Raw genomic sequence first — 16,266 nt, forward strand, 5'->3', positions numbered from 1 at the left:
GAGCTGATATTCCATGAATAAATTGCACTGGTCAATTCCCATTTAGTGTGGAAAGCACGGATCCCTGGGGATCTGGCTCCTCAGGATTTTGGGAGTATAAATAACTTCACAGCCTCCTTCTCCAGAGAAAAACAACCTTCAGTTATTTGATTTTTCCCCCCTTTTTTTTTTTTTTTTTTAATTTTATGCAAATGATCTTCTGTTCTGTGTTATTATGTAAACGAGCCAACTGAAATGGAAATGAGGGAACCCAAAGTATGCATATATTAACTGCTGCTGTGGAGCTTTACACCTCCAGAAATGGCAGAGCCCCAGTTCCAAGGGAGGCACAGGTGTCCCCAGGGGGAAGATTTTCCTCCTGGACTTGGTGATTGCTGCAATCCTGCAGAGAATAGCCAAGCCTTGGATCCAGACAGCAATCCAGCACTGAAATCCCTGATTTCCAGTGTGGGAAAAGAGGTGGATTCCTGTTAGCAGCAGCAGATCACACCCCACCTCTCCTAATCCAATAAATCAGAGTCACCATCAGATATCCCATGATGGGGCAGGGCCTTGGGAATTACTCTCTCCAAATATTCCTGTGCAACATCCATGGGGAAACCATTCCAGGATTGGGAGAAAGGACCAAGAGCAGCTTTGAGGCAGAGGCAAAGCTCATTTCCCAAAGGTCAGGTGGTCTCCAGTGAAATCCATGGCAAAACTCACTGGTTTTAAGGGAATTAAAACATTTCTGCTTCCCAAAGCTCATCCCTGCTGCTCCATGGGACACACCTCAGGCCAGGAAAAACACCCTGAGGATAAGAACCCAAAAAATACCTTTATTTTCTACCTTCTTCAAGAGGTCAGCAGCACCAATTTTTCCACTTTTCCAAAACTCCTTGAGGGTTGAAGCTCAACCCAGGAAGCAGGGATTTCTCAAATCCCTCCAAGTTCTGTGTCTAGCTGAGGTTTGAGGCAATTCCAGGGTCTTTTCCCAAAAAAAGTGAAGCAGGTGTTGGACACAGAGGTGCTCTGAGCTCCCAGGGGAGTCTGGGCTGGAGAAACCTTGGCCAAAATTCACCTCCTTGTGTCTGAGCTCGGGAATATTCTGCTCCAAAGAACCTGGGACACAACCCCACAAATCCCACTATTCCCAGTTTGGGGGTTTGGGAGTGGAGTGGGATCCTCCTGCAGGCACTGGGAGTGTTCTCCTCAATCCCAGGGAACATGGAAGGGAAATATCTGCAGCTTCTGGTGGATAATTAAATAAGAACCAGCAAATAATGGGTAATTTGTTATAGGAAAAGCTCCCCCGAGTGCCTCAGGCTGATCCAAGAGCTCAGATCCAAGAGCCTGTGGAAGCTTTTGCTGAGCCAGCCGGGTTTGGAACAAGCCCATGGTGGCAATAAAAACAAATCCCTGTAATTAGGGAAAAGGGAAAATCCTAAGGATGCTGTTGGAGTCGTTTGGGGGGCTGGAAATTCGTGTGCTGAGGTTTGGGTTGGGAGATCAGGACAGCCCCTGGGAGCTGGGGGAGCATCCCTGGAGAGGCAATTCCCAGGAAAGCCCCAGTTTGGGATCCATTCCTAAATTTACCCCATGGAAAGTTGGAGTTGGATCATTTGGGATCACAGGATCATTCCCTAAGGAAGCTCCAGCTGCTCCTCCCAGGCTGATCCTCCCATCCTGCAGGACAATCCTGGTTCCTGCAGCATCCAAAATCCCAACGTCATTTCCACAACATTCCCTTGAGTGGATTTTCCCAAAGATTTAGAAATTTGTCTTTGGGAAGACACAAAATGTCAGGATTTTTCCTGGTTTGAGTGGGTTTTCCAAAGAGCCAAAACTCAGGATTTATCCTAGTTTAAATAAATATTCCCAGAGATTTAGAAATTTATCCCTGGGAAGACTGAAAACTCAGGTTTGAGTGGATCTTCCCAAATATTTAGAAATTTATCTCTGAGAAGACCGAAAATTCAGGATTTTTCCTGGTTTGAGTGGATTTTCCTAAAGGTTTAGAAATTTATCTTTGGGAAGATCCAAACCCTCAGGATTTATCCTGGTTTGAGTGGATCTTTCCGAAGATTTTGAAATGTATCCCTGGAAAGACACAAAAGACAGGTTTGAGTGATTTCCCGAGAGATTCAGGAATTATAAATATATATATAAAGTCATTAAACACATATAAATTAATTAATTTGTAAATATATATATTTATAAAAATGAATTTGTAAGGAGATGTAAATATATTAAATATACCTATATATATAAAATATAAGTACATAAAGATATATGAATTTATATCTAAAATATTGGAGAACAAATGGCATTAGATATAGTTAATACATATGAATATATTATATATATTAAATATAAGTGCATATAAAATATTAAATATATTAAGTGTATTAAATATTATTTTTTTCACACTGTTAAGCTGAAGGAAAAACAACCTCCAGTGAAACCAGTTACTTTCCTATTTTATTTTATTTTATTTTATTTTATTTTATTTTATTTTATTTTATTTTATTTTATTTTATTTTATTTTATCTATTCTATTCTATTTATTTAATTTTATTCATGTTTTTTATTTTTAATGTTTGCCAAACATCCCTTCCCACTCTGAATGAGGAGTGCCACTCCTTAAATATGATTCCAGCATTTTATTGATTATTTTTTCATAGAATATTCAATTTAATAAACATTTTATTTCACTATTGTAGCTGTATCCTCCCAGCAGTGCCATTTTTGGTCCAGCTCCAGTTTGTTTTTCCTTTTCCTTTTTCCCAAAAAAGTTTGGGATTGCAGCTCAGCCATCTCCCAAACTGCAGCCCACCCAAATTTCATTTTCCCATTTGTATATATATATAATATATATATAATTAATCTATAAATAATTAACCCATGATTGGCCAGCAGCTTCCAAGGAGGAATTAAGATCAGGATAAAAGTGGGAAAGAGGCTGGGACAGATCCCAGGATCCCAAACCCTCAATCCTGGCTTTGGACAATTCCAGGGATGGAGCATCCTGTGCCTCCCTCATTATAAAAACATGTAAAAAAATCCAAATAAATCCAATGGGAATGGATTTTATTCCTGCAAAGCCATCCCCCAATGACATCATGTAAGGATGAGATTCCCTCGGTCCCATCCATTCCAGACAGGAAAATTTGGGATCAGAGATGGAGCAGGAAATAAATGGAGCTGTCCCAGAGTGGAGATCACTCTGGGAGGGCCCTGAGAGCCCTGGGATGGGATCTGTTAGGGATTGGGATGGGAATGGATTGGGATGGGAAATGGATTGGGATGGGAATGGATTGGGATGGGAATGGATTGGGATGGGAAATGGATTGTGATGGGAAATGGATTGGGATGGGAAATGGATTGGGATGGGAAATGGATTGGGATGGGAAATGGATTGGGATGGGAAATGGATTGGGATGGGAAATGGATTGGGATGGGGAGGCAGAACTGGAATCCACCCCAGTCCTTCCCAGCCCTTCCCAGTCCATCCCAATTCACCTCAGTCTTTCCCATCTCATTAGCAGGAGCATCCAGAGGAGCTGGATGAGATCAACTGGGATGGAGGCAAATTAGGGAAGGGAAGGGAAGGGAAGGGAAGGGAAGGGAAGGGAAGGGAAGGGAAGGGAAGGGAAGGAAGGGAAGGGAAGGGAAGGGAAGGGAAGGGAAGGGAAGGGAAGGGAAGGGAAGGGAAGGGAAGGGAAGGGAAGGGAAGGGAAGGGAAGGGAAGGGAAGGGAAGGGAAGGGAAGGGAGCTGGATCTGTCCCGTTTTTCTTCCTGAAACTTCGGAGCAGCTGTGCCCGGTCCCAACAGCAAACTGCAGCAATTCCTGTTTGCTACCCTTTGACAACCAAGCCCATTCCTCATGGCAATCACACCTACCCAGGGCTTTTATTCCTGCTTTTCCCCCTCCCGTGTGTGTGAGTGGGTTTGATTAAAACTCAACACCAACAGCAACAAGAGCTGGCTGTGCCAGGAGCCGCCCGAAGGATGCGAGCGTGAGGTGCTCCAGGAACTTCCTAGCGACCAATAATTCCACTTGGCTGCTTTTCCTTGGGCTGCATCCTCCCAATGTGGGGATGGGGAAGTGCTCAGTGCCCCAAGCCCGGGGTTTTCACCACCACAGGGGCTCAGGCAGCTGCGAGGCTCCGCCGGCACGTTGGGAATGGGGGAAAACCAAAAAAAAAACAACAAAAAAAAAAAAAGCAGGAGAAGTTTATTCCTTCTTTTTTCCTCCTGCTAAATGAAGCTCCTTCTGGCAAGTCTAAATATTTACAGCCAGTCCTCAACACACACACACACACAGAGACACACAGAGAGAGAGCAAAATTAATAAAACCATGCACGGAGCGAGATTCTGCTTCCCCAATTATTTTGAAGTTGAAATCCAAACTCCCCCCTCCCCAGCCCAAAAAAAAAAAAAAAAAAAAGAAAATAAAAAAAAATCCCAACTTTGTTTGCGCATTCTTATTGGCAGCACAATGCCAACAATGGCTAAATAGACAGCAGAATAAATAGCCCCACAATGCCGACAGAAAGGCCTTTCTGGTACTGCATACAAAATATAAACTGTGCCATGCCATTATTATTCCAGAGCCCTTGCTGCAACAGTGCAGTTGAAATTCCACCCCCAATGTGCACCTAATCAGCCATTCAGAGCCCCTTAATGACTTGTCAGTTCTTTGCCCTGCCATTTTCTGTCCAATTAATTCTTTTATTGTGCACCGGATAAAGGAAGACAAAGGCCTTCCATGCAATAATGAATCATTAAAATTCAGCAGCTCCTCTCTTGTGCTCTTGGCTCCTCACCAGCAATTCAGGCTGCTGAGCATTCGTTATGTGTGTGGTGGTTAAAATTCACTCTACCTCAAACAAGACCTTTCCAAATGTTTAACCCTTTCCCAGCCCCGTGCTGGGAATTTCGACACGCACCAGGAAAAAAAAAAAAAAAACACATGAGGAGAAGAGGAGGAGGGGGTGAGAAAAGGGGAGGAGAAAGGCAGGCAGAGGTGTTTGGGGAAATGTTTTAATGTCACTGTGACAGGCCCAGGGCTGCCTGAGCACACAGCCACAAACAAACCCAGGGACAGGGAGAGAGAGGAGGGGTGGGATGGGATGGGATGGGATGGGATGGGATGGGATGGGATGGGATGGGATGGGATGGGATGGGATGGGATGGGATGGGATGGGATGGGATGGGATGGATGTAAAGTGCCATCCCTCCTGGACCTCCCCTCCCATTCCAGAGATGCCTTTCCCTCACTTTCCCCAAACCAGCCCAGCCTTGGAGCAGATTCAAAGCAGAAGGGAATCTCTTATTCTGGATTAGGAGCAGCTTGGTTTTCATCCCTAATTTGTTTGAAATAAACTGAAGGAAGGGGTTTTTAAACCTGACTCAGTGTGTCCAACCAGCTTTTTTAACCCGGGCTGCCCTAAATCAGGTCAAGCCCAAGCCTGCAGTTAAGCCAGTGACACACTGGGGCTGCCTGAGCTCTGGGGCCATATGGGAACAGTTTAACAGGGGTCAGCAGTGATGCTGGCAGCTCTTTCAGGCCTGGGAAGGGCAGAGCTGTGATTCCAGCAGCAGCCACCCCGTTTATCCTGACTGTTTCTGGGCAAAAGGCTCTGGGTTGGTGGCAGCAGCCACCCCACAGTGCCCCATCTCTCTGAACCCGGGGTTGGTTTGGTGTCCGAGCTCTGTTCAAAATGAGTTTTCCCATGCAGACAGCGTGCTTTTATGGAAAAATGATGTCTGGGATATCATAAACTCCTTCCCACCTCATTCTCTCCAGCCTCATCCCCCAGCTGGAACCTCTGCAAACACTGTGACAGCAACCCTGCAGCCTGACAGCCACCCTGAGCCACCTGTGCTGCCTGCAGGGCTCTCATGCCCCAAATCCCAGCAGGCAGCATCCCCTGCACCCCATCCCATGGCAGGGATTGCCCCAGGGCCAGGCTGGGGGTGCAGGATGGCAGGGAATGGAGCAATTTGGAATAAGCCCCATTTGCTGTGGTTTGGGTTTATCCCCTGTTTCTATCTGTAAGGGGATTATTTTTAGCTCCTGCTGGCTCGTTTGGGAATTGGCTTCCCCTCCCCAAGCCTCAGCCTGGTGTTATCTCAAATTCCTGCCTGGAACAGACAGAAAATGGACTGGGAATGGCACTGCCCTGGCTCAGGTGGAGAGGGGTTGGATCCAGGGCTGGATCAGCTCTCCCTGAATCCCAGAGCCCTGTGCAGCTTCCCCTCACTGTGCTAATTCCCAAAAAACCTGGTGGGGCCTCTGCAGGGTCTCTGAGGAGGAGCAGAGCAGTGGTGATGCTGTGGCAATGTTGTCTCTGGGGTTTTTCCATGTATCTCCCATGGAGAGTCAGGAATTGATGAGAAATTCCCTCCTCTCACCCCCAAAAATGGAGTTTGGAGCCCTTGGTCAATTTGTGTGTAGGAATCTGCCATCAGAGCCCTAAATCCAATCTCACACCCCTGAAGGCTGGAAATAAGGAAATGTTGGAGTTTCCTTAAAGGATTCCCAAAGGGAAGTTCATCCTGGTTCTGTGGGGACAGGGCTGTGCCACACTGGGATCACCAAAACCTTCCCCTGGCCACCAAAACCTTCCCCTGGCCACCAAAACCTTCCCCTGGCCACCAAGCCTCCCATGGGCTCGGATGTGCAGCTCCTGATCCCAGAATTCCCCCAGCAGCAAAGCTCTGCCCTCTCAGGATCAGCTGGAAAATGTTTTTCCTGCCCTCCTGGAATATTCCCTGTATTCCAAATGATATCACATCTCCAGGCATTTTTATTTTCTATTCTTTTTTTTCTTTTTTCTTTTTTTTTTTTTTTTCCGAAAATCCCAGGCCAAAGGGAGCATCCAGCCCTGGCAATGGGAATATAAAAGTGCCAGAGGGAAAAGGTCGATTATTTGAGTTTATTAAAGCTCAAGGCCATCACAAAAATGCCCTTTAATAATTTCTTTGCCACAAACTTACAAAAAATAAAAGTGTGACACCAGCTGATGTCACTCCAGGAAAAATTAAAACAAGGATGATGGGAAGGGATTTTTTTTTTCCAGCCTGCAGAAAGAATGTGGATATGGTCTATAAAATTAATTTCCTCTTTCTTGCTAACCAGCACTGTCTGAGCTAAACAGCAACACTCTTTATTCCCTGCTCCAAAAATAAAATGGAGGGACTTTTCTCACCCGTGGATTTCATGCAATTATCTCGAGAAGCCTTTTTTGTTGGCAGCCAGGGGTCAAAAGGCAGCCCTGGTTTCACCTGATCTCATTGACTTTGCAGAGAAATTCCAGCCCCACGCCAGCAGAGAGCCACCAGCCCCGAGCACGGGACACACAATGCTGCCATTCAGGCTGGAAAACTCCTGGAAAATCCTTCTCCCCCTGCAGCCCAGCTCGGCAAAGGGAAGGGCAGGACAAGGGGTGGAAGTGGAGTTGTGGGAGCAGCAGTAATTTCTGAGCAAAATGCTTTTTTTTGGGGTAAAAACAGATCTGGGTTCTCCTCCCAGCGAAATGAAACGGGAGATTGCCCAGGGGTAAATTGAGGGGTAGGGAATGAAATTCTGGAGATTTTGGGAATGTGAGTTTTAGCCCTGGATGTTGTGTTTTACCTGCCCGGCACCTTCCTGAACTTCCATTCTGCAACATCTCTGAGTTTGACCCAAAACAGCCCCAAAATACCCCAGGAGCTGCTCCCTGGAAGTGCCCAAGGCCAGGCTAGTTGGGACAGCCTGGGATAGTGGAAGGGATGGGAGCAGGATGAGCTTTCAGATCCTTTCCAACCCCAACCATTCCAGGATTTGATGATTCCAAAGCTCCTGTCACCTCTTGAACCTGTGGAATGGAAGGGAACAAAAATATAGAATACAGAACTAAAAAAACCCCCTAATATATATTATGTAATACTAATATAATATATAACATTTAATATATAATATATATCTAAAAATCAGACTTGGACTTCCACAATCCTTATGGATCCTTCCCAATTCCAATTCCATGGTAAAATACAATACAGATCTATATTAAAATATACAATTTAATTACCTTATTTCTGAAAATACCAATAAAAATTAAATTTATCTTTGGGAAGTGGCCCCAGCAAGTGGATTTAAAAGCTGCCTGGGTGGGACGTGCAAACCTTGGGGTGAGAGCACAGCACTGGGTGTCACCCATGTCACTGGGACAAGGGAAAGGAGGCAGGGAAGAGACTGGGATCCATCCTCCCTGTGCTCTCCCAGGATCCAGGGATGCTTCAGTACAACCTTTAATATTTTGGGGTAATTTTCCCATTTCCATGTCATTATTTTGGGCGATTCACCATTTTATCACACACAGGCATTGAAATTTTATCAGCTACCAGCAAATCCACCCAAAGATCATTCCCAAAAACATTCCCATCTTTTATTTTTTTTTTCCCCTTCAAAGCGAGCAGGTTTGGAGACAAACCCCAACGTAGCGAGGGCAAAGGAAAACACTTTTCCATTTTTCCAGATGAAATCTGCAGTGTCAGAGGGAGGGAAGGGAATTACGCTGCACTTTGGCTGTGGCTGGAACAGAATCCTTCTGCCAGGAGCTCTGGAAAGGAGCACGGAGAAAATGGTGTCGCCTTCCAGCCCCTCTTGGCAGAGCAGCAAATTCCCTCCTTAATGGGCTGCAGCTTCATTAATTGTCATCACATTTATTCCCCCTCGTGTCCCAGCTTTTTCTCTCGAGCAGGGAGGGCTGGAATTCCCAATTTTTTTCTCCTCTCAGGTTGAGACTTAAAAAAGTCTCAAAATGCAAACAGCGAGGATTTTCTAGAAGAAAGCAAAATAAAAGTTACAAATGTAACAATGATCGTGTTGAAAAAAGAAATAAACCGAGTCTGACATGCAACATGTAATTTGGTTGCTCTAGTAATTCACAGGGATTTATTTACCACGCAGAAAAGGGAATTTCTTCCTGTAAATTTGCTACAGGAGGAAAATCAGCTGGGGCTAAAACCACACGGGCTGACCTTGCAAAGCCAGCCTCATGTGAACAGACTGAAATCCTATAAAATCCTTGGGATTATAGGCATGGAAATGCCCTTTGTAAAGGAAAAATCAAATTAATTTATCTGTATTAAAAAAAAAATAAAAATCTCAGAGTAAGATACAAAGCATAGGGGAAAGGAGCGAGGAAAAAAAAAAAATCGAGACTAAAAGGAAAAGAAATCCTTGATAAAAATATTTTATTCTGAAGATTTCATCACCTTCCAAGCTGTTTTCCCAGTTTTTTTTTCCCCCAGCACAGAAAACAGGCTCAAGCAGAAAGAAAACAGAACACATCCTTGATAAAAAGCACTTTTTAATTTTATCAAATGGATCTGTACAAAAGTTAGCATTGCTTAGTCAGAAGCGAGTGAAGAGAACAGATCAGTAACAACCAAAAGTCTTTCAAACTTTATACAGAAAAATAGATTGCATAAAAATGAGCTTTTTTTGTCTTTTCCCCCAGCCCAGCTTGTCCCTCCCTCCCCCCCCTCCCGAAAGGAAATATGCAAAAAAATATTTTTTAGAAAAAAGAGTAGGAAACGTAGAAAAGGTAAAAAGATGAATAACCTCTGAAAGGTGGGTTTAGATTTACAAAGGCTTTTAAAGGCACGAGTTCCCATAAAATAGATGGTTATTTATATGCTCAGCATACAATGGAAGAAGTAGAAATATATCAATGAAATATTAGTCTAAAAACTAAGTACCCTAAACCCATTTTTTTTTTTTTTTTAGTGGAGGAGATTTTAGTTTCACAGCTTGATGGATGATATCTGGTCCCTAAAAGCCAAAATTAAAGCAGAAGTCGATGGTTTCTCATGGAATTACAGCTCCTTTAAAGCAGTCCTGGATCTGAAAGCCTTCGAAGACTCCTGAAATCTGATTTTAACAGCCTCAAAAAGGGTGGCCAGAAAATCACCTGCCCTTTTTTGGGCAGCCTTGGAGCCTCCCAATGGAATTGGAAATTCCCCCCCTTGTTATTTGACATTCCCATCGGAGTTTCCAGGCAGATTCCTTCAGTGCCTCTCTCCAGCACGGCTCCTGCAGCGGTTCCAAAATGAAAAAAACCCAAAAACCAAGGAAAATCTATAGACTCATAACACCAGTTTATTGTATCATCTCCACTAGTTTTTAGGCTCCCTCCCCCATCTTTAAAATCTTTTAAAAATTCTACTTTTTTTTTCCGTTTTGCACAAAATTACTTCATTAATTAAGAGACAAAATAATACAGAACATAAATACATATTTAACAGATTTAAAAACAAAAAAAAACCAAAAACAACAACCCAAAACAAAACAACCAAAAACATTGGAAGCTTCCAAAAAACAACAAAAAAAAAACCCCAAAACAAAACGTTAATTACAGCCAAACCTTGCTTAGAAGAACTCCTAAAAAAAATATAAAATAAATCAACAAACACTTCAGACACTGAATTGGTTGGTCCCATCAGACTCTTCCCACGGGATTGTTCTGGGATTTCGGGGCTCATCCCTGCTGGTCCCAGTGAGTTCCTGCCCTCAAGGTTGGTCCGTGCCTCACATTGCAATAGACCCTGAAAGTCTCAAACAGCTTTTGGGGGGTGTTGTTCTGTCTCCCCCTCTCTCTGCCCACCCCCTGCTCCACGTTCTGCACTTGGCCAAACTTCCAGGCCGAGCGAGTTCGGCTCAGTCCTCCCAGAGGAGTCGAATGTTTTGTCCTTCATTTACTCAAAAGGCATCACCGGTCCTTTTCCTTTTGTTGGTTTTTTATTTTTTTCGTCTTGTTCTTTTTTAAATTTTTAGTCCTTTGTTTGGTTGCTTTTTTTTTTTTGTTGTTGTTATTTTTTTGAATTTCTTAACTCCTACGAATCAAAGGAAAAAAAAAAAAATAAAATAGAGCTCTGTCCTTTCGGGGAGTTTCTCAGCAAGGTGGCGACGAGCAGAAGTTCCCAGCGGCTCGGGGAGGCACTTTGGAACACTCCACGCTCTTCCTCCTCATTCCTTCATTAGTGCATAATTCCAGGGAAGCCTGGGGAGGCTCTGGGAACCCTTTAAGGCCTGGTGAGCGTGGTGTAGACGGGCTGCTCCCAGTTGGCGGTGGGGCTGTGCGCCGGCGGGATGGACAGCCCGTTGAGGATGGGGGTGGCGTAGGGCCGGCGCGAGGAGTGGAAATAGGGGTACTGGTAGAGGCTGGAGGCGTAGCCGGGGTAGGGGTTGTAGTAGTTGGAGCTCTGCAGGTCCGTGTAGTCGCACTGCGAGCTGGAGAAGGAGGCGGCGGCGGCGGCCGGGGCGGCCGAGGTGGCGCAGGGCTGGGCGCCGTAGGAGCCGTACGAGTCGGAGTGCGCGGGCGAGCCGTGCGGCTGCTCGCTGTAGTGGCTGGGGCTCAGCTGCTCCGTCTTGATGTGCGGCCGCTGCTGCTGCTGCTGCTGCTGGCCCGGCTCCGCCGCCGCCGGCGACGCCGCGGCCGGGCTCTTGTGAGTCCACACCTGCGCGGCCGCGCCCGCGTGCGGGAAGGAGCCGCCGTAGGAGGCGGCGCCGTGCTCGGCCGGCAGCGCCGCGTGCCCGTTCAGCGGCAGGTACTGGTCGAACTCGTGCACGTCGAAGGTCTCCATGTTGTTGATGACCTCGCTGCTCAGCTCCGAGATGTCCACGTTGCTGAAGTCGATGTTCTGGCGGCCGCTCTCCACCAGGCGCCGGCCCTCGTGCTTCAGCTCCTGCTTGCTGCCGTGGTGCAGATCGGTTTTGGGGGTGGTGGGAGGCGTGGGGGGCCCGTGGGGCTGGCCTGGGGAGGAAGGGACAGCGAGGCTTCAGCAGTGACCACAGAACACACAGATAAATGTGTTTCACCTAATGGTTATCGCTCTTGTTGGGGACCACAGAACACCAACTCCTTCACCATTCAATCAATGTGCTTCACCTATCTGTTACTGCTCTCTTTTGGATCACAGAACACCTGACTCTGCCACCATTCAATAAATGTATTTCACCTAATGGTTATTACTCTTATTGGGGGACTACAGAACATCCAGCTCCTTCACCATTCAATAAACAAGTTTCACGCCGTTATTGCTCTCTTTTGGATCACGGCACACCCAGCTCTTTGGCCATTCAATAAATGTGTTTTACCCCACCTGTTATTGCTCCTAGTGGATTGAAATCTGATGTCCCCCGTGACCGTGTCCCCTCTGGGATGAGTGTCCCACATGGGAGATGGGATGAAGTTGGGAGCCCACCAGGATCACTCTGGGACACAGCAGGACACCCTGGCAGCACAAACTCCCTGGTGCCAGGGCAGAACCAGGGGGTGGATTCACAGAGTGAATCCCATGAAGGGGCTCATCCTCTCCCTGTGGCTCTCCCACGGAGCAACCCAGGGCCGTGATCCCAGCAGGATCTGAGGCTGCAGGACACTCACAGTGCTCCTAAAATATGTCAGCACAGCGCTGGGAACCTCTGCCCCTTCCTAACCCTAATTACCCCACCATTCACTCTCCCCACCCAGGAAGATCCCGGTGATTTGGGATTCCCTATGGCCACGCTCCCAAGCACTTGGGACAACTCCTTCCTCTGTCTGTGCACATGGGACCCCATCCCACCCCAAAGCAGCAGAACACCCCCTTTACCTGCGTGGTCGCCGTGGTGGTGGGAGTCAGCCATGCCCCCCAGCCCCGTGTCAGCCTTGTAGAGCTGGCTGCCGGCGTGGTGGCCGAGCTCAGCCCCCGAGTCTGAGTCGCTCTGCCCGGCTTTGACGCTTTTCCTCCTCCGAGGCTGGTATTTGTAATCCGGGTGATCCTTTTTGTGCTGCACCCTGAGCCGCTCGGCCTCCTCCACAAAGGGACGCTTCTCGTTTTCGCTCAGTAAACTGGTTGTTTTAAAAGGAAGAGAGGGGAAGAAAAAAATATAAAACAAGCAGAAATTAGGATCTTTTCCTTAAAAGTTTTCTTCCTTTTAGACTTGCACATCCTCACTTCTCATGCATGGGTCTGAGCGCTCAGCAAGTTAACTACAAAATTAATTTGCTGTCGTAAGAAGGAGTTAAAATCCACGGCAAAAAAAACTCCACCAACTACAACACCACTATAGACAGGGGTAACTGGGCAAAACAAAATCCCCCTTCCCCATTCCCAACGCAATTACAAAATATAATTCCCACGTTTGCCCGCAAATGCCACCCTCTCACTGCCACAAACATTTCCAGCTTTGTTTGGTGCTTACAAAGAAGCCACCAAGGCACCAGGGATGGGATTATTGCTTTCCAAACTCTCTGCCCCCTGCCCACACCTCTCTTTGCAAACTCTTGGAGGGGCTCAGACTGCAGTGGGAACATCGCTGGCCCAAAGCAGGCAGCAAAGATGGGAATTAGGTACAGGCATGAGAAAAACCACATGGAAAAACGTGGCTCGGGAAAGAGCCTTGGAAAGCAAAGCAGGCTCGGATGCTGCCCAGCAAATAAAAGTTTGCATCCCCGGGCAGCACCGAGCAGATAAGCAGGGAAATTAGGAAGCTCGTTAAAATAACCGCTAAAAATGAGTTCAGTTGCGTTTATAGCTTGTTAAGCATCAAGCGAGCCAAAAGGAAAAAAATAATTAGGAAAAGCCATAAAACAAGTCATTAAAAAAGTCTCATCGCGTGGGGATGGGGAAGCCGCAGGCAAGGGAAGGGATTGTGCATCTCCGTGATGGAGCAGAGAAAATCCACCCGCGGCAGGAGCCAGGGTATCCAAACCCTGCTCGGGGGGATTTTTCGGAGCAGGCACCTCCGCGTCCTTCGCAGCGCGCCGGGATGCTCGGGGAGAGCATCGCACTTCACTTAGAACCGCTCCGAGAACGCCGAGAAACAGAGATTAATAAAAACAAAGCGGGCAGAAGCTCTGAAGAAGCGCTGCTCAGGGAGGGGGACTCACCGCCAGAGCTTGCCCAGGGTCTTGCTGAGCTCGGCGTTGTGCAGATGCGGGTACTGATCCGCCAGCTTCCTGCGGGCGGCCTGCGCCCACACCATGAAGGCGTTCATGGGCCGCTTGACGTGCGGCTTGGCTTTCAGCGACCCGTTGCCGCGGACGGGCATCGGCACCAGGCTCCAGTCGTAGCCCTTGAGCACCTGCGAGACGGCGTCGCGGATGCAGGCGGGGAAGCGCTCGTCCACCTCGGCCGCGTCCACCTTGGCCCCCAGCGCGGCGGCGGCGGCGCCGGGAGGGCGCGGGGCGGGCGCGGGGGCGCAGCCCAGCCCCTCGGAGCCGGCGGGGGAAAGCGGCGAGTCAGAGTCCGAGTCCACGTGGGACATGGAGCTGGTGGTGCCCGCGGGGCTGCACGGAGCCTCCAGCGCTTTGTCGTGCTCCTCGGTCATGTTGAGCATCGGCAGAGCCCGGCCGGCCGAGCGCTGTGCCCGCCCCGGCGGGGGCCGCGCACCCTCCGCGGGATACACGAGCAAAAAAAAATAAAATAAAACCAGAAAGTTCTAGAAGGGAGAAACACACGAAACGCTCAAAACTCAGCCCAAAATCCGCGCTGCGCTTTCTCCACCCCACTCCCGTTCTCGCTCCGCAGCCGGTCCTGCCGCCGCTGCCGGGGCCCCGCGCTGCCCCGCGCCGCGCTCCACGTCCAGTGCGAAACGGGGCCCCTGGCAACAAGTTACTTTAAGGGCAGGGCGAGCGGCCCCGCCCCCGCCGCCGCTCGCCATTGGTGGAGAGGGCGCGGTGATTTGAATAATGGGCGTGGCTCAGGGCTGGCGGGGCCGCGCCGCCCGCGCGCCGCCTCAGAGCCCCTGCTCCGCTCGGCCGGAGCTGCCGCCAGCGAGGGGACCCGGCTGAGGGACCCGCTGGGCTCCTGCTGAGGGAGGAGGGATCCGCTGAGGAATCCGCTAAGGGACCCCCTGAGGGTTCTGCCGAGGGATCCGCTGGGGGATCCCCTGAGGGTCCTGCTGAGGGAGCAGCCGAGGGTTCTGCTGAGGGATCGAGGGACGGGCTGAGGAACCCGCTGAGGGATCGGCCGAGGGTCCTGCCGGGGTCCCGCTGAGGGTCCCGACCGAGGATCCTGCTGAGGAACCCCCTGCGGGTCCCGGCCGAGGGTCCTGCTGAGGAATCCTTCAAGGAACCCCCTGAGGGTCCTGCTGAGGGATCGGCCGAGGAACTCCCCGAGGGTTCTGCTGATGATCCCCCGAGGGTCCCGCTGCCGCTCCCGCCGCCCGGGCCCGCTGGATGCCGGCACCCGCCGCTCTTCGGGCTCTCTGTTCCGGCTGCCTCTTTCAGCTCCTCTGTGCTTTTTCCTCTGCAAATCCTCCGGGCGCTTCCCCGCCGGCGGGATGTGTTCGATACGCCGGTGTCCAGCCCGGATCCCGGTTTTTGTTTTTTTTAGGGTGCGGGATGGAGCGGCGGGAGCAACGGGGATGCTGCGGGAAAGAGGCTCCGGAGCGGTGCCGTGGGACCGCCGATTCTTTTAAATCTTTAAAATCCCCTTTTCCAGGGGTTTTTGGGGCGGTCCGTGCGTGGCAGCGGGGTCCAAGCTCTCTCTGTGTGTCCCGGTGCGCTCCCGCAGCTCCGAGCGCTCTTTCCAGCGGAGGAAATCGGGGAATCGCTGGGAAAAAAAAGCGACACGAGACCCTCCGTGTCCCCTCCCCGACTCTCCCTCCTCTCTTCCCGCAGCTTTCCCGCAGCAGGCTCGGTCCCGAGCACCGGGAAGCGCCCGGGAGGTCCCGGCCGGAGGAGGATGCGGCACCTCGGGGTGAGCCTTTGGATCGGGGGAAAAGGGAGGGTGACCCCCAAAATCTCTGTTGAAGTTGCCCCTTTCCGAGCCAGCATTTATTTGGAGCATTTGATTCTAATTATCCGAAGAATTCAGCCTTCTAATTGCGACTGGGGGGGAGAGGGGGGGAGTAAAAGCAACTCCCCAAATTCCAGTTTTCTCCGCTGCTTCCCCCCGAAAAAAATAGACGGTCACGTATAAGATTGACTGGGGAAAAATAAGAAATTTGGCTTCAAGCATTCCAGCGTTTAAAAAGTATCAGGAACAGGTTGGTTTTTGTTTAATTACTGTGATGTGTAATAAATAAACCGTATGCTTTGAATTTAAATGTGTTAAAATGCGCCCAAACATCCGTCTGCCTTCTATGTGAAAATTAATTTATTCTCTCAAATGGTAAAGCAGGATTTAATTTTATTTAAAAAAAACCAACAAAATAAAAAACTTTTCCAGTTTTCAGCTTTCCGTTTGCAGAGTTGCCTCCTGGTACATTTGAAATACAATTTTCAAAGTGGCTTTAAAAAAAA

General features: G+C 48.8%; 1 protein-coding gene across 1 annotated transcript; it reads right to left on the reverse strand.

The window, feature by feature from the left end:
* Window positions 1-10,854: 10,854 nt before the first annotated feature.
* Window positions 10,855-14,609, reverse strand: SOX8 (SRY-box transcription factor 8). Its single transcript, XM_079320860.1, has 3 exons — window positions 13,909-14,609; window positions 12,629-12,867; window positions 10,855-11,787 (listed from the first exon to the last, which is right to left on the reverse strand). The coding sequence occupies exons 1-3, from the start codon at window positions 14,355-14,357 to the stop codon at window positions 11,057-11,059; spliced, it is 1,419 nt and encodes a 472-aa protein (XP_079176986.1). The 5' UTR covers window positions 14,358-14,609; the 3' UTR covers window positions 10,855-11,056.
* Window positions 14,610-16,266: the final 1,657 nt, after the last annotated feature.

Source organism: Erithacus rubecula, assembly GCF_903797595.1.
Source record: "Erithacus rubecula genome assembly, chromosome: 17".
In the NCBI taxonomy this organism is placed as follows: domain Eukaryota; kingdom Metazoa; phylum Chordata; class Aves; order Passeriformes; family Muscicapidae; genus Erithacus; species Erithacus rubecula.

Excerpts from the sequence above, each read along its gene's own strand:
- SOX8 (XM_079320860.1), bottom strand. The coding sequence starts at position 14,357 with ATGCTCAACATGACCGAGGAGCACGACAAAGCGCTGGAGGCTCCGTGC. Across the intron at positions 12,868-13,908 it reads ACCCTGGGCAAGCTCTGGCG|TTTACTGAGCGAAAACGAGA; the intron begins GTGAGTCCCCCT and ends TAAAACAACCAG. Across the intron at positions 11,788-12,628 it reads CCACCACGGCGACCACGCAG|GCCAGCCCCACGGGCCCCCC; the intron begins GTAAAGGGGGTG and ends CTTCCTCCCCAG.